The 18,754-nt window shown below is 37.0% G+C and overlaps 1 protein-coding gene across 2 annotated transcripts in view; it reads left to right on the top strand.

The window, feature by feature from the left end:
- The window catches only part of DIAPH2 (diaphanous related formin 2), an 834,932-nt gene that overhangs the window by 62,999 nt on the left and 753,179 nt on the right, over positions 1–18,754 (top strand). For both annotated transcript variants that reach the window (XM_063083053.1, XM_063083052.1), the window contains exon 4: positions 17,329–17,433. In XM_063083053.1, the coding sequence (XP_062939123.1) occupies positions 17,329–17,433 (105 nt within the window). The remainder of the gene's footprint in view (positions 1–17,328; positions 17,434–18,754) is intronic.

Genomic DNA, 18,754 nt, shown 5'->3' on the forward strand with positions numbered 1-18,754 from the left:
AACAGAAGAAGACTGTTTCAGAGCGCTTAAACAATATGAATTTCAGTCACAAATAAAGCTTTGTTGAGTGCAGCCACACCATTTGTTTATGTATTGTCTGTGGCTCCTTTGCACTACAACAGAGGTAAGTAGTTGATACAAAGACTATTTGAGCCACAAAGCCTAAAATATTTACTATCAGGCAATTTATAGAAAAAGTTTTCCAACCTCTGGACTAGCGCAGTACTATCAAAACTTTTTGATTTCCCATCCCATCAGAAGAAGAGAAACATATTTGAAAAATTAACCCCAATATGTGTGTACTAATATTATGTACATTATAAAATACAAACATAGTAAAGAATGAGACAAACATGAAATGAACAAGATTTTAAAATGATTTAAAATGAGTTTATTATGCATACAAAGGTTTTTGTTATGATTAATAACTTTTGTAAGAGCAGTATCAGTGTGTCATTTTTTATGTCTTAAAAGCAGGCAGTAATTAGGTTTAGTACTAAGTTCATTTTATTTTGATATTTGGTTTAATGTCTGTCATAGTTGAAATGTAAATCTGAAAAATGGAACAAGTACAGCGTTACCAAATACTTATTAAACCATAGTATTAACTTTTATCAATCTAATCCATGAGTCCAGCAAAGTTTTCTTGCTGAACTGTGACTAGTAAGTTTCCCTCTTCCTTGATGACAGTCAGTTGTTCTTGCAACTAATCAGAAGTGTTCTCTTTTTATATTTTTAAATAAATGGGTGAAAAATAGGCTTTAATAAACGTGTCTTCAACAAATGTCATCAGGGACATGGACTCTTTCCATTTTTCCTTCCACATCCTTAATGTCTAGACCCTCATCCTCACGTTTGCTACTCATACCAGCTCCAGATTGCACATGTAACACCAGGAAGAAATAGGAAGAAGTGATATAAGCAAGGGTGAAGGGGACTGACCTGGAAGTTGGGTCTGCCAATGTGTGTCTTTTCCAATAAAGTTGGTTTGAAATGGAGTTACTTTTGGTGAATGAAAAATGCCTAAGTCATGCTAAATTTCAATAGTTGTAAAATACTGTATTTTGAGATAAACAGAGGTATCTCTGTAAGGCACAAAATGTTTACATGGTCACTTCCTATCTCATTTCAAATATTTGTAAATATTCTATTGTATGTGAAATATCTTGCATTTCTCTCTCTATATATATAGAAAAAAGAGTTGCGTTCTTGATTCTACGCAGCACTCTGTGTACTGTGTACTTTGGTTTCGACTTCTTGCAATGGCTTGAATCTTACATGTGAGGTAACCTTACACAGGAATCCTTCCCAGTTATAGTTTTTCCATAAAACACCTTTTTATTAAATAAATAATTTATTTTGGTAATATGTTTTCTCTGTTAGATTGTTCTATTAGTGACTCAAAGAAAAGTAGTTTATATATTGCTGAAATGTTAAAAAGAAACCATTATATTCTCATCTAACTATATGGTAAATCTCCCACAGTGGGTAATTTTTCTAATACTTCCTTTAGCAAATTTTCAGGAATGATGTCTGTGTGTCTTCTGACAATATTTGCTGACAAATTAATGTGTTTTAGTTTGCTACCATGTTTTTTAGCATATATTATTTCACTTTTACCAAGTGTTTACCCAATGCCACGGGACCTTTTTTGTCTTTTGCTATTATTAAAGAAACAAAATTTAAAAGAGGCTTCTAAACGTGTGTCATTAAGTTTACAAACTATAGGTAAGGTACTGGATTGAGTATCACATGATTCTAACTATTGCTGAGAAAATTGAAGAAGCTTTCTTCATGCTCTGGATGCTTAGATTTTAATTAGCCTGATAATTTGAGACAGCTTCATACTATCATTAGCTAATATTTTAAGGTACAATATGCGTATAAAGTGAGGGTCATTAATGATTGATATATATCCACATTTCAAGTAGTTATCTTAATAATTTCAATGTTGTGGGGTCAGCTTATTAGCCTTAGAGTTTTGTTATTTTTACCATGTGATGACGGATGAGAGACACACTTATGAGAAGAAGATAAAGCAGTTTGGTGTTTTCTTGTTCCCTTGTGCATTATTGGTATTTTTATCCTCAATCTGTTATCTTTTCAGGCATCCTTTAGAGCCACTTTTCCATTTTTTGAGGGTTGAATTAGTTAAAACTAGATAAAATAATCTGTAAAACCACCTAACCAGGTACCAGTAAACTGCAGTATGTTGTAGTACACTGACAATGAACAAATCCAGTGAGGACTCCAGTGTTTATTCTAATGTTAAATATTAATCTTCTTTCTTTCTTTCTTTCTTTCTTTTTTTAATAACAATCAATACCTCTCAAACCCTAGTGGATTCTTCATGTAATCTCTGGACTTTGGAAAGCACTAGTTGAAGGTTGAGCCCAGAATTAAGGATTACAGGAAAGTGAAAATAATATCTTTGTTTTGTGATATTGAAATACAAGGATACTTCAAAAAGTTAATGGAAAAATAGAATTAAAAATATAATATGGATCTTTCTTTTTTTTTTCCAAGTCAATTCTTTATTAACTTCACAAGTGATAGTTACTGTTGATAAAATATAGAATAGTTAAAAACCACTTTGACTTTTGTAACATTTTTCTTTCAAACTTATTCTTTTATTTTTGTTTTAAAATTTTATTTTGTCGATATACATTGTGGTTGATTATTGTTGCCCCTTACCAAAACCTCCCGCCCTCCTCCCTCTCCTCCCCCCCCCCCCCCCCAGCAATGTCCTTTCTGTTTGCTTGTCTTATCAACTTCAAGGAACTGTAGTTGTTATATCTTCTCCCTCCGCCCGGTTTTTTTTTCTTGGGTGTGTGAATTTATATATTAATTTTTAGCTCCCACCAATAAGTGAGAACATGTGGTATTTCTCTTTCTGTGCCTGACTTGTGTCACTTAATATAATTCTCTCAAGGTCCATCCATGTTGTTGCAAATGGCAGTATTTCATTCGTTTTTATAGCTGAGTAGTATTCCATTGTGTAGGTGTACCACATTTTCCGTATCCACTCATCTGATGATGGACATTTGGGGTGGTTCCAACTCTTGGCTATTGTAAAGAGTGCTGCGATGAACATTGGGGAACAGGTATACCTCCGACTAGATGATTTCCATTCCTCTGGGTATATTCCCAGCAATGGGATAGCTGGGTCATATGGTAGATCTATCTGCAATTGTTTGAAGAACCTCCATACCATTTTCCATAGAGGCTGCACCATTTTGCAGTCCCACCAACAATGTATGAGAGTTCCTTTTTCTCTACAACCTCGCCAGCATTTATCATTCAGAGTCTTTGGATTTTAGCCATCCTAACTGGGGTGAGATGGTATCTCAGTGTGGTTTTGATTTGCATTTCCCGGATGCTGAGTGATGTTGAGCATTTTTTCATATGTCTGTTGGCCATTTGTATATCTTCCTTAGAGAAATGCCTACTTAGCTCTTTTGCCCATTTTTAAATTGGGTTGCTTGTTTTCTTCTTGTAAAGTTTTTTGAGTTCCTTATATATTCTGGATATTAATCCTTTGTCAGATGTATATTTTGCAAATATTTTCTCCCACTCTGTTGGTTGTCTTTTAACTCTGTTAATTGTTTCTTTTGCTGTGCAGAAGCTTTTTAGTTTGATATAATCCCATTTGTTTATTTTTCCTTTGGTTGCCCGTGCTTTTGGGGTCGTATTCATGAAGTCTGTGTCCAGTCCTATTTCCTGAAGTGTTTCTCCTATGTTTTCTTTAAGAAGTTTTATTGTTTCAGGGTGTATATTTAAATCCTTAATCCATTTTGAGTTGATTTTAGTATATGGTGAGAGGTATGGATCTAGTTTCATTCTCCTGCATATGGATATCCAGTTCTCCCAGCACCATTTGCTGAAGAGGCAGTCCCTTCCCCAGTGAATAGGCTTGGTGCCTTTGTCAAAGATCAGATGGCAGTAAGTGTATGGGTCGATTTCTGGATTCTCTATTCTATTCCATTGGTCAGTGTGTCTGCTTTTATGCCAGTACCATACTGTTTTGGTTATTATAGCTTTGTAGTATAGCTTAAAGTCAGGTAGTGTTATGCCTCCAGCTTTATTTTTTTTGCTCAGCATTGCTTTGGCTATGCGTGGTCTTTTATTATTCCATATAAATGTCTGGATAGTTCTTTCCATTTCTAAGAAAAATGTCTTTGGAATTTTGATGGGGATTGCATTGAATTTGTATATCACTTTGGGTAGTATGGACATTTTTCACTATGTTGATTCTTCCAGTCCAAGAGCATGGGATATCTTTCCATCTTCTTGTATCCTCTCTAATTTCTCTCAGCAGTGGTTTGTAGTTCTCATTATAGAGATTTTTCACCTCCTTGGTTAACTCAATTCCTAAGTATTTTATTTTTTTGGTGGCTATTGTTAATGGGCAGGCTTTCTTGATTTCTTGTTCTGCATGTTCACTATTGGAGAAAAGAAATGCTACTGATTTTTGTGTGTTGATTTTGTATCCTGCTACTGTCCTGAAATCATTTATCAATTCCAGCAGTTTTTTTGTAGAGGTTTTAGGCTGTTCGATATATAGGATCATGTCATCTGCAAGCAGGGACAGTTGGACTTCATCTTTTCCAATCTGGATGCCCTTTATTTCCTTCTCTTCTCTGATTGCTCTGGCTAGTACTTCCAACACTATGTTGAATAGGAGTGGTGAGAGTGGGCATCCTTGTCTAGTTCCTGTTCTTAAAGGAAAAGCTTTCAGCTTTTCCCCATTCAGGATGATATTGGCAGTGGGTTTGGCATATATGGCTTTAATTATGTTGAGATACTTTCCCTCTATACTTAACTTATAGAGGGTCTTTGTCATGAATGAGTGCTGAATTTTATCAAATGCTTTTTCAGCATCTATAGAGATGATCATATGGTCCTTGTGTTTGAGTTTATTAATATGGTGTATCACATTTATGGATTTGCATATGTTGAACCAACCTTGCATCCCTGGGATGAATCCCACTTGATTGTGGTGAATAATTTTACGTATGTGTTGCTGTATTCTGTTTGCTAGTATTTTAGTGAGGATTTTTGTATCTATATTCATCAAGGATATCGGCCTGAGTTTTCTTTTTTGGTTATATCTTTACCTGGTTTTGGTATCAAGATGATGCTTGCTTCATAGAATGAGTTTGGGACATTTGCGTCTGTTTCAATCTTTTGGAATAGTTTGTAAAGAATCGGTGTCAATTCCTCTTTGAATGTTTGGTAAAATTCTGCTGTGAATCCATCTGGTCCTGGGCTTTTCTTTGTTGGGAGCCTTTTGATAACAGCTTCGATCTCCTTTATTGTTATTGGTCTGTTCAGATTTTCTACGTCTTCATGGTTCAGTTTTGGGAGCTTGTGTGTGTCCAGAAATTTATCCATTTCCTCCAGATTTTCAAATTTGTTGGCGTATAGTTGTTTATAGTAGTCTCGAATGATTCCTTGTATTACAGATGAATCAGTTGTAATGTCGCCTTTTTCATTTCTAATTTTTGTTATTTGAATCTTCTCTCTTCTTTTTTTTGTTAGCCATACTAATGGTTTGTCAATTTTATTTATCTTTTCAAAAAACCAACCCTTTGATTCATTGATCTTTTGTATTGTTTTTTGGTTTTCAATTTCATTCAGTTCTGCTCTGATCTTAATGATTTCTTTCTGTCTGCTAACTTTAGGTTTGGATTGTTCTTGTTTTTCTAGTTCTTTAAGGTGAAGTGTTAGGTTGTTCACTTGCCATCTTTCCATTCTTCTGAAGTGAGCGTTTAATGCAATAAATTTCCCACTCAATACTGCTTTTGCAGTATCCCACAGGTTTTGGTATGATGTATCATTGTTTTCATTAGTTTCAATAAATTTTTTGATTTCCTGCTTGATTTCTTCTTGCACCCATATGTCATTAAGTAGAATGCTGTTTCATTTCCATGTGTTTGTATAGTTTCCAGAGTTTCATTTCTTATTAATTTCTAGTTTTAATCCATTGTGGTCTGAGAAGATACATGGGATAATTCCAATTTTTTTGAATTTATTGAGACTTGATTTTTGACCTAATATGTGATCTATCCTGGAGAATGATCCATGTGCTGATGAGAAAAATGAATATTCTGAGGTTGTTGGATGGAATGTTCTGTAGATATCTGCCAATTCCAATTGGTCTAGAGTCTTGTTTAGATCTTGTGTTTCTCTACTGATTCTTTGCCTAGATGATCTGTCTAGTATTGACAGTGGGGTGTTCAGGTCCCCTGCTATTATGGTATTAGTGTCTATTTCCTTCTTTAGGTCAAATAGAGTTTGTTTTATAAATCTGGCTGCTCCGACATTGGGTGCATACATATTTATGATTGTTATGTCTTCTTGATGGATCAGTCCTTTTATCATTAATTAGTGTCCCTCATTGTCTCTTTTTATGGTTTTTAGTTTAAAGTCTATTTTGTCAGATATAAGAATAGCTACTCCAGCTCATTTTTCTTTTCTGTTTGCATGGTAAATCTTTTTCCATCCTTTCACTCTTAGTCTGTGTGAATCTTTATGGGTGAGGTGGGTCTCTTGTAGGCAGCATATAGTTGGGTTCTCCTTTTTGATCCCGTCAGCCAGTCTGTGTCTTTTGATTGGGGAATTTAAGCCTTTTACATTGAGTTGTTATTGAAAGGTGTTGATTTATTCCTAGCATTTCATTGGTTGTTTGGTTGTCTTAGGTGTCTTTTGTTCCTTGCTTTCTGATTTACTGTTTGGTTTCTGTGTTTGTTGGTTCCTTAGGTTGTAGATAGCGTTTTTGTTTGCTTGTTTTCTCTTCATGAATGCTATTTTTATTATAGTAGTGGGTTTTGATTTTTCTTGGGTTTTTATGGCTGTGGTAGTTATTTTTCAGGAACCAAACCCAGTACTCCCTTGAGTATTTCTTGTAAGGGTGGTTATGTGGTAGTGACTCCCGCAGTTTTTGTTTGTCTGAGAAATATACTATTTGCCGTTCATTTCGGAAGGATAGCCTTGCAGGGTAGAGTATTCTTGGCTGGCAATCTTTGTCTTTTAGTATTTTGAAAATATCATCCCATTCCTTTCTAGCTTTTAGGGTTTGTGATGAAAAGTCTGATGTGAGCCTGATTGGGGCTCCCTTATAGGTGATTTGACGCTTCTCTCTTGCAGCTTTTAAGATTCTCTCTTTGTCTCTGAGTTTTGCCAATTTGACTATAACATGTCCTGGAGAAGGCCTTTTTGGATTGAATACATTTGGAGATCGTTGAGCTTCCTGGATCTGAAGATCTGTGATTTTTCCTATACCTGGGAAGTTTTCTGCCACTATTTTGTTGAATATATTTTCAATGCAATCTCCGTTTTCCTCCCCTTCTGGAATACCCATGACTTGGATATTTGAGCGCTTGAGGTTGTCTGATATCTCTCTCAGATTTTCTTCAATGTCTTTGATTCTTTTTTCTTTTTTTTTTTTGTCTGCTTCTGTTATTTCAAACAGCCCATCTTCAAGTTCAGAGGTTCTCTCTTCAGCTTCGACAAGCCTGCTGGTTAAACTCTCCGTTGTGTTTTTTATTTCGTTGAATAACTTCTTCAGTTCAGCAAGTTCTGCTACATTTTTTTTCAGGACATTGATTTCCTTGTAGATTTCCTCTTTCAGGTCCTATATACTTTTCCTCGTTTCATCATGATGTCTAGCTGAGTTTTCTTGTATCTCATTCAGTTTCCTTAGAATTATCACTTGAAATTCCTTGTCAGTCATTTCAAGGGCTTCTTGTTCTATAGGATCTAGAGTTTGAGATTTATTAACTTTTGGTGGTGTACTTTCTTAATTTTTTGTATTTCTGGTATCTTTTTTTTGATGTTTATTTATTGTGGCAGGGGGTTTCACAGTCCACCGGTTTGAGACTATTGACTACCTAAGATGTTGCTATGGTTGCCATTTTGGTATGGCTACCTCTGTGACTGCTCAGTTGGCCTCTAGTGCCTTGTGTGTGTGGTTGCCTCGGGTCTTGGGCCTCTCCGGGGAGCCACCTCTCTGGTCAGCTTGGACTCTGCTGGGCTGCTGGATCACGGGGTGGTACCGCGGGCTGTGTGGTCTCTGCTGAGCTTCCACTTCCCATGCAGGACTTCTCCCTGTTCCGCCCGCTCTGGCCCGGGCTGTTGGATCACATAGTGGCGACCCCAAAGGGTGTGTGGTTTCTGTCGAGTCTCCGCCTCCCTAGCCAGACATCTCCCCGCTCTGTGCGCACTGGGCTGGGCTGGGACGTGTCTTCTGAAGCCCTCGTCTATCAGCTGGGCCTTCAAGATCCTGCTCAGCACCGCCTCGCCCAGGAAGTCTACCAGGTTTCTGCTAGGCACAGACGACCGGTCTCTCTGGGTGCCTTTGTAGCACTATGTAGATCTTTCTCGGGACTTATCACCTTCCTCCTGGTATCGCGGTTATTTGTGTACTTGTCCTATCTCCCACACCAGAGCGTGAGCTCCTTGGGGGAGGAGCCTGCAGCACACGGTTCACCTTTGAATCCCCCCTGGCGCGGACCAAGGTTCCTGCCTGCAGTCAGCTCTCTGGCAGGTTCAAGCGAACTTATGAACTCTCCGACCACACTGTTCCTAACCAGAAATCGGTTAGGCGTTTTTCCAAACTGGTGGCCACAGAGATGGTATCTGCCTCCTGGTAACAGGAATTTTACTGGGGGCCGGAGCCCAGGGTGCAGTGGAGGGACAGTCGGCCCAGCCCGTACCTCCTTGCCCTCCCGACGCTGGCTGGGGGCGCCCCATGCCCCCAGCCCTGCCAGAGAACCGGAGGGAGTGGGAGGGGAGGCCCCGGGAAGCCCCGCGCTGGGGCAAGCAAGTGGGAAGGCTCAGTGAGGAGCTGAGCCGGGCGAGGAGGACAGGCTTGCCTGAGCTGGGCTGGAGCCGCCACCATCTGAGAAAATGGAGGCAGCCCTGGGGCCGGTGAGTGGCCTGGTGGGCAGGCGGAAGCTGGGCGGGCGTCTGCCCCCCGAGCAGGGCCAGGCTGGGGGTCACTCACGGGGCTGTGCCTGGTCAGACGACTCCCTCTCTGCCTCTCCGTCATTGCTGTCCCCGTTCTCGGCCACCGCCGCCTTGGGCTGCTCACTCGGTCCCGCGGCGCGGCTCAGGTACTCCCAGGAATCTTCTTTTATGCCGGCCTGAAACCTCGAATCCTGAATAGGGCAGCTGGCCGCCTTCAGCGCGGCCCCGGCCTCCTGGATCCTGGCAGCGTCAATAGCAGCCCCGGCGCCGTGTTCCCTGTTTAGAGACTCGCTTTTGCAGCTAAGAAACAGTTCTTTTCCTGCTCCATATTTCAAAGCTGTTGCCTGTAAATGAGGCAGCCTCTCCTGCCAAGGGCAAAGTGGCGGTCAGCCCCCACGACCGTCTACCAGCAGCGGTCCTCCCTTAAGAGACGGCAAGAGGAAGGTCCACAAGTTTCCCGGCTGCCTAAGGCCCAGTGGCCGCCTTTTCCACCTCAGCTACTCTGCGCCAACCGCCGCAGCCACTGCCATCTTAGGATCTCCCTAATATGGATCTTTCTATGAACGTTTTGGAGACCCTCTTGTATGTGTTCCGAATTTACCCTCCTGGTGGTAAAGGGGTATGTGTAGGTAATCAGAGTTGGATCCCTCCAACAGGGCCTTGAAAGCAGAAATAGATGAAGATTTTTTGTTCTATACTCAGTAATATTCACTTAATATTCATTTTTCTTTTTTTTTCTTTTTGCTTTTGGTGCCGTACTATTTTCATTTTTTATTTTAAAAATTTATTTATTGTTTGTTAGCATATTCATTATTGCAAATCATAATTATTCTTTATGCCCCTCACCCAACCAAAGACTCTCCAACCCCTTCCTTCTCCCCATCCCTCTCTCCCCCCATATCTAGTATGCTTAGGTTTGTTCTGTCCTTCTGAAAGTTCAGCATATTGTTGTGGTCTTTTCTTTCTTTCTTTCTCTTTCTATCTTTTTCTCTTTCTCTCTCTCCCTCCCTCTCTCTCTCCCCCTCCCCCACTCTCTCCCTCTCTTCTTCTCTCTCTCCCCCCTTTCCCTCTCTCTCTCTTTCCCTCTCTCTCTTTCTCCCTCTCTCCCTCTCCCTCTCTTCCCCTCTCCCTCTGCACCTCTCCATCTCTCTCTCTCTCTCCCCCTCTCTCCCTCCTTCCCTCTTCCTTCCTCTCTCTCCCACTTTCCCCCTCCCCCTCCTCCCCCTTTGTACCCAATTGTAAGTGAGAACATGTGGTATTTCTTTCTGTGTCTGGCTTATTTCACCTAACATAATTTTCTCCAGGCTCATCCATGTTGCTGCCAGTGGCAGAATTTCATTCTTTTTATGGCAGAGTAATATTCCTTGGTGTATATATACCACATATTCCTTTTCCAGTCATCCATCAATGGACATTTAGGTTGGTTCCATATCTTGGCTATTGCAAGTAGAGCTGTGATAACCAAATGGGAGTGCAGGTGTCCGTTCGACATGATGATTTCCATTCCTTTGGGTATATACCCAGCAGTGGGATTGCTGGATGCTATGGTAGATCTGTCTGTAGTTGTTTGAGAAACCTACCTACTGCTTTCCACAGTAGCTGTGCTAATTTACAGTCCCACCAACGGTGTAGGAGGGTTTCCCTTTCTCCATATCCTCACCAGCATTTGTTATTCTCTGTCTTTTTGATAACAGTTGGTCTAACTGGGGTGAGATGATATCTCAGTGTGATTTTGATTTGCATTTCCCTGATGAGAAGTGATGTTGAGCATTTTTCCATGTACCTGTCGGCCAGTTGTGTGTCTTTTTTTTTTTTTTTTTTTTCCTGCTTTTGGCTCCATATTATTTTTAGAGCTCATGTATTTGGACAATTGTTTTCCTTCAACTTTGTTTTCCATCTGAATTTCTATATGTTATGTGGCTACAATCTATATAGGTAAAGTTAACAGGATATATTGAAAATGTGAAGTCGTTAATTAATGCCAGGTAGAATTAGCCAATAATTATGTAGACAATCCCTGATGCTTTTATTGTAATTTTAAAAAGAAATTTTTTGTTCTTTCTAGCCTGCAGAAGCTATAAGGATTATGGAACATATCTTTAGAAAAATAAACAAATGTTATTAAAAATCCACTAATTTATAACCTTAAAATAATCAAACATAACTGTAATCACTGTCATGTTAGGATATAATTTTAGATACTAGGTTATCGTTGGTTCATTTTTTTCAGGGGTACAGGTCTTCCCAGCCTAGAAATTGGATAATATTTGAATAATTACTATTAAGAAACAGAAAGAAGAAGGCAAATATTTTATGGTGAAGTCAAGTTCAGATTTAAAAACAGCAAATGGAATCAAGACGTTGCAGAAACAGAAATACTTAATGTATAGAAAATTTATAGAACTTTAGAACAAATTTATAGAAGGAAGGAACAAGTGTTACTTCTGTCTTATAGGAAAGGAAGAGATGTAAAATCATAGAAGGTTGACCTGTATTTCTCATAAAGCAAACTAGAAAAATGGTGAAAGAGATAGGAAAATAGAAAAATGATGTTAGTATATGAGGGGAAAGTTTAAAAAATTATATTGTCATATGTTTAAAGATTTATGCTCATACGAGGAGAAGGAGAGAGAGAGAGAGAGAGAGAATAGGAATGAATGAATGAATGAGAATACAAATGAATGAGTTGAATAGTTTCAACTCTTGACCTCGTTTGACTCTATTCTTATATGGCTCTTTAGTAATAACTTTAAGGATACAGTGTTTGCTGAAGTGAAGGAATTTCTATAAAGGGAAAATTGCATTGTGGCATATGTGGAAGGAGAAAAAAATGTGTAGTGTTTACAAATGTGACTTTAAAATATAATAAGTGGTCAGTTATTTGGACTTCAAACAGCATTTTTACAACCCACAAAGTACTACATTTCTCTTATGTATTGTAGATAATTTAAATAAATGTTAAACATGCTAAAAGCTTGCTTGTGTGTTTTGAGTACTATGATAACAGTGTGTTTAGAAGTAGTTTCATATTCAGTTACATTGTTTAGAGTTAATATTGAATTATGAGTATTTCTCTGTTACTTTTATTATTGTATTATAAAGCTGAAGTTAATGATTTGGAAGTATTAACTGCCTAATTAGTACTATGTTTCTTATTTCTGTAAGAATAAAATGAGTCACTATGGTCTCTTCTGTTCATATGAATGGTACCCATTATCAATCAAACTATGCAGAAAATAAATAGATAAGAGAAATATTGGTGACTCTATAGCAAGTTAAAATATTTAGAGAAAAGGTCCTAAAGATCATGTTGGTTCAACAAATATTTATTAAATTCTTACTGCATTCCAGGAACTACACTCTTTGCTACAAGTACAAAGATAAATTCCTGCCTTCCGTTAGCTTACAGTTTGGAGGAGATAGATTTGTCACATAGTTTCCATGTAAGTGCTACAATATAGAATTAATATGAAAGAACAGGATGAGCTAGTCATTTCCAAGTGAGGTGTTTTAGGGAAAATCTACCCAAAAAATTAGTGGTTGAGCACAGTCTTGAGGTATAATAATAAGATACGGATTTGGCGGGGTTAACAAAGGGAAAGGGGTTGAAGATGACAATATTTCAGGCAGAGAGAACAGCATCATGGACAGAATAATGGAAGCGTGTAACAGCATAGTGTATGTAAGAACACTACAAACAATCTAGTATTATTACAACATAAGGGGTAAGAAGAAAAGTGGTTTTTAAAAAAATGAGGCTGGGGAGGCGATAACAACACTAATTAATAGCTAGCATTCTTCGAAGTCTAGTCAGCATATACCGGGCTTGATATGCGTGATCATACTCAATCTTGACTTCATTCCTTTGAGGTGAATGAGGGTATTTCACAAAGTTCTTTGAAAAATAGAATTGAAAGATAATACAAATCTTTCCATGACCTTTTCGAAGTACCCTTGTGTAATCTTACATTCCCCTTATTGTCCTGCCTACCTCCCTACAAAATATTTCTACTCTGATGGCATGATCTCAGTGGTGTGTGCCATTACAAATCAAATGGAGGTACATAAAAATGTCACAGGAAGGAAAGCAAACTCCTTACCTAGAGATTGCCAAACTAGGCACTACCACATCCTTAGGCCTGGCTGTGGAGTATACAAATACAGACACTCAATCTTGTTAGTGATCCAGAGATGATTCTGCTTGGAGCATGCAGATTCATGATAACCACATTTACAGGAAACTGAAATTTAACCCGAATGTTTTGAGGCAGTGGAGACAGCCCAGCATGTGTGAACAGAACTTAGGGATTTTGATAAAAACAAACACAATATTAGTTATCAGAATGATGTGCTTTTCCAATAAGATCATAAAATCAGAGGCTGAATTAATAGAGGTACAGTATTTCAAGATGGAGGTGGAAGTCCTTTTTCTTCCTTGCATTTATCAAACCACAGAGAATTTGAGAGAGATAAACATGGATGCTAAGCCGTGTCACATGAAGATTAGTTGAAGTTAGTAGGTATACTTTAGACTGAAAGAGAGAATACTGTCTTCAAATAACATTTACATGGTTCTTGAATTAATTTCCTTCTGTTCAACCTGACTACCATTCTTTTCAGTTTGATTCTTATCACTAGTAACTTGAATTCACATCAGTAGCCCAAATTATTAAACACAAGAAAATCCACTCTGGCTAGTTTAAATAGAATATATTATTAAGAGATATTAGGTAGCTCTTGAATCAGGAGAGTTGCAGAAACAGGCTCCAGATAATATTATAGGAGTAATTTCCAGAACTACACAACTGAAATATAGTTCAATTAAGGAGCTGTTGCCACCCCAGAATGACTATGTCAAACTGTCTCAATGAAAAAGATGTGGCTATTGCCATCAATTTCGTAACTACGTCGCCTCTGTTGCCACCCATGCCAACAAAATGGATGGCCTATTCATAGCCTGCTTTCCTCCCATGGTTCACTTCTGAATCTATACCTACTATAAATGTATTTCATTGGTGGAGACTAAGCCACATGTCTGTACTCTAGTTATAAGGGAGAACAACAGAGTTTAAATTCTACCTTTTTAAGGTGGAACTGACAATGAGAGGATGTATTAAACTGTAGAGGACATGTTTAAATGATGTTGGGCAGCTAAAAATGTCAGCTGACCTTGGAGTCTCCTAGCTGGTCTCTTTGTCTTCAGTAAAATTTTTCTTATCCTTCAAAACCCAAATCCTTGTGAAGACTTCTCTTGCCTTTCCATGTCAACTGTGTTTCCAAAGCAGCCTATGCATGCCTCCATTATAATTATTTGTTCTTTCTAGACTATGAGTTATTTATTTTTATTTATTTAGCAAACATGTAGCATTTACTAAGTATCAGGCATTGTTCTGAGTACTTCATAAAAAACAACATTTAATTTGAGAGTAAAAGCAGTCTCTCAAATTTGCACTCCTCTAGCCAGTCTAGCATCATCCCTGGCACATAGTAATGTGTCCAATAAATAAGTGATTCAAAATTTTAAAAGTAGAGAAGATAAAAAAAAAAGACACAGTCCTGCCACCATAACACACTATTAGTATTTTGTCGTACATAGAAGGGGAATTTAAAAAGTTCATGGAAAGATTGGTATTTTCTTTTAATTCTGTTTTTCCACTAACATTTTGAAGTACTCTTGTATTTCATGTCCAGTCCTCCAAGGAAGAACTTGGCAAAAATTCAACTCCTCTAAGATGGGCTGGGCTGCCTGAGGACGTAGTGAGTTCCCTGTCAGTTGAACATAGATGCAGAACATAGATGAGCATCTGTGAACTACATTAAAAGTGCTATCCATCCTAGTTTCTATGATTCTACCTTGATTCAACAATGCTGGAGACAGAAAGAGGAAAAAGATATCTTCTGCCTTCTAGTCAGTCATTAACAAACAAGATACATGAATGAGAAATAAGGATATAAGAAAAGGTAGGGGTGGAGATAGTGATCGAGGTAATTAGGAAAAGGTTATGTATATATGCACGAAATTTATAAGTACTGTCTGAATAAATCATCAGAGTTACTGCAGTGGGTGCAAATATAGATCTTGAAATTTTTGCTGTCAGTGAATTTACTGTTCAACAGATAGATGTAGTTTGATTACTTTTCAGGGATTCTTTGTTCCCCCTGCCCCAACATTCTCACATATGAGTCTTTAAAATAAGTTTAATATTGTTCTTGGCCCATTAGTTTATTTTATTAAAAAAGTAGAAGTCAGAATTACTGAAAGAGTAAAGGGATAAAGATATTGATTTTTTTTCTTTAAAAATTGAAATGCAATTTACATACTCTAAAAATTCACCCTTTTAAAGTGTACAATTTGGTGTTTTTTAGTATATTCAAAGAGCCATGAAACCAACATAATAATCAATTTTAGAACATTTATATGACCCCCCGAAAAAACACCAGACCTATAAGCAGGCATACCTCACTCCTCACTGCACCCTAGCCCCCATCCCCTGGCTCTGGCAAGTACTAGTCTATTTTTTGTCTTTATAGATTTGCCTGTTCTGGACATTTAATAGAAATGGAGTCATACACACAAAAACCAACTACATTGTATATTGATAAATAAAAATAAAAATAAATAAATGGAAGAAATGGAGTCATACAATATGTGGTCTTTTGTGACTGGCTTTTTTCACTAGTATAATGTGATTTCAGGGTTCATCTGTGTTATAGCATGTGTCACTAATTTATTCCTTTTTATGCCTCAGTATTCCATTGTATGGATATAACACATTTTGTTTGTCTAGTCACCACTTGATGGACATTTGGATTGTTTTTCTGGTTATTAGGAATAATGCTGTTGTGAACATTGGAATACAAGTTTTTGTGTAGACACATATGTTTTCGTTTCTCATGGGTATATAAGCTGGGTCATATGGTAAATAACTCTATGTTTAGCTTTCTGAGGAACTGCCAGAGTGTTTTCCAAAGTGACTGCTTCATTTCACATTCCCACCAGAATGTATGAGGGTTCTAATGTCTCCACATCTTTGCCAACATTTGTTATTGTCATCTTTTTAAATTTTAGCCATCCTAGTGAAGATAAGTGGTATCTCATTGTGGTTCTGATTTGCATTTCCATGATGAATAATGACGTTGAGCATTTCTCATGTGGTTATTGGCCATTAGCATATATTCTTTATAGAAATGTTTATTCAAATCTTTTGCACATTTGTAGTTGAGTTGTCTTTTTATTGATGAGTTGTTAGAGTTCTTTATATATCTGGGTGCACATCCCTTATCAGACATATGATTTGTAAACATTTTCACCCATTCTCTGGGTTGACTTTTCACTTGCTTTGCATTTTGAAGCACAGTCATTTCCAACTTGGTTTTGTGATTTCCTCAAGGGTGTCTTTCTGTGTTGCAAACGTTAATGTGAATTTCAAAATGAAGAAGAATAATTTGTCTAATCAAAGTATTATATGTGTGTGTATCTCAAAATATAGGCAGATTCCAAACCAAATCAAAGCTTATTGAACCTCAAAATAATGTGTTCTTATAACTGAATGTTTTTCCCTCTAATGAGTGATTTTTGTTATCCCATAACAAAAGTATATTTCTGCTTTTTTTTTCTTTCTCAAATCCAGCAACTTTTGGTGAATTTTTCTTCAGTGATGTATTGTAGGTATATATATTCCCTATTAATTTGCAAATCATGTTAGCTTTCCTGGATAATAGTGATCCTAAGGGAGCATATGCCAAATAGTAATTTGTGTGTGGGTGTGTATGTTTGTTTTTGCTATCAAGGTAAATAAATAGCTTTGCTAGGGCTATATAATGTATATCTTTGCTATAAGCTGCCAACTTATTCTGTGGAATACTTTAAAATATTTTTCTTTAAAAATAAATGAATATACGAGCAAATAAAAGGAATGGGGGACAAAAAGAGAACACAACAATCACAACAATTCCTTGAACTTGTGAACAAGTGAACAGATATGATGTTGATTGGGGGGAGGGAGGGAAGGAGGAATTGGTAAGGGGACATGAAAATCAACTACATTGTATATTGATAAATTAAAATTTTAAAAAAATCGGGAAAGGAAAAAAAAATTTTTCTTTCTACTCATTAGTTGGCTAGGTAGAGATTATGTATGAACCATGAACCAAGGGCAGATATGAACAGTAAAACTCACACAAGATTATGGTATCTAGAGTGAGAAATTATAGTGAAGTATCCAAAAAAAGGATTATTCTTGTTAGTCATAGCATGACTTAGTATTTTAAGACAGAAATTATTAATATTTATTAATCACTTTTAAAACTCTTAAGCAGGAATTTATCAATGCTCACAGTAAATATTCTTTCTAACAGGAGGACATGAACCTTAATGAAGAAAAAAAAGCTCCTTTACGAAACAAAGATTTTAACACCAAGCGTGAGATGGTTGTCCAGTATATTTCTGCTACTGCCAAATCTGTAAGTAGGGAGACTTTCCCAGCACCAACAGAATGAGCTTTGTGTTATCGGCTTGAAAATAAACAAACCTCAGATCTTCAAACTCTTACCTCAGTGTACTCACATAGACTATTCAAAAAAATGTATGTATGTATTTTTACAGATTTAGCATATATTTCAAAACTGTTCATCACTAGAAATGAGACACTTCTATTATTATAAACAGAGTAAGGATGGAAGACTCTTAGGCAAATCAGTGAGTTTGGGGGTAGTTTTGTGCATTTACTAAAACTTGACAGCATTTTGCAAGTATTGCACTTTCTATACAGTTTGTTAGCTAAAAATTTTGGATTTTGAGGGAGAAGACACAAATAAAGCATAGTCACAGCTTTAATTAAGTTTACATTAAAGCCAAATGTCTGGTGTTCTCTTGAATGATTTTGTAGCAATATTTTTTAAAAGGTGGTTTTGTTGGTTTTTTTCATTATTTTATGTGATGCAAACCATGCAAGCTGCCTCATAATTGTTACTGTATAGCTTTATTTAATTTAAAGGAGAGTACTTAATAGGGGCTGTAATCAAATCTGTGAGTCTCAAGACTTGAAAGTAGGGTTCATTAAAAGGACTTGTTATCAATAGGAAAAACTTAGTGTTTTAACAGAGCATTTTGCTTTTTTCACTTTCTAAGTGCTTCCAAAAATAACCTTCAGGTTTGACCTTTTTTTTTGTAAGAAAAAATGCATTTTTGAAGTGGTGAAATGCATCTTTTATATTTCTATAAAGAAAAAGCTTTTCATATCTAGTGTTTGTAAAATCGATGTATGTGTGTATATATGTGTGTGTATAAATATATATAGTAATTTTATGTGTGTGTGTATATATATGTGTGTGTATACACACACAAACATTTAAAACATATATATTTCAATTTTAAAAAGGTGACCAGTGAAGAAGAAAACAGTTCTTCATTGGAAAAATATATTCTAAAGTTATTTGGCTATCCTATTAACACCATTTCAGTACAGTAATTCCAGTGGCAATTACTAATGCATTTGCCCCAAATTCTACGATTGTATTGATTCCATATTGTACTTTAAGCAAGCTAAATCTGAATGCTGAACTATTTAAACATAACGCATTGCAGCTCTGCCAGAGCAGAGCAACAGCATGTTTTTTAATTTGCTTCTGGTATCCAAGGGCAGAAATATGTTTCAAGTGATAAGTGAAATTTGCCATGAGCATCGTTTTCAATAGAATTAGGTGATGCATAGGGTTTTACTTTGAAATTCTGATGAATCTCTTCTCATTTTTGCACTCAAGTTATTGTTCACTGTAAAGTGCT

This window comes from Cynocephalus volans, chromosome X, assembly GCF_027409185.1.
Source record: "Cynocephalus volans isolate mCynVol1 chromosome X, mCynVol1.pri, whole genome shotgun sequence".
In the NCBI taxonomy this organism is placed as follows: Eukaryota; Metazoa; Chordata; class Mammalia; order Dermoptera; family Cynocephalidae; genus Cynocephalus; species Cynocephalus volans.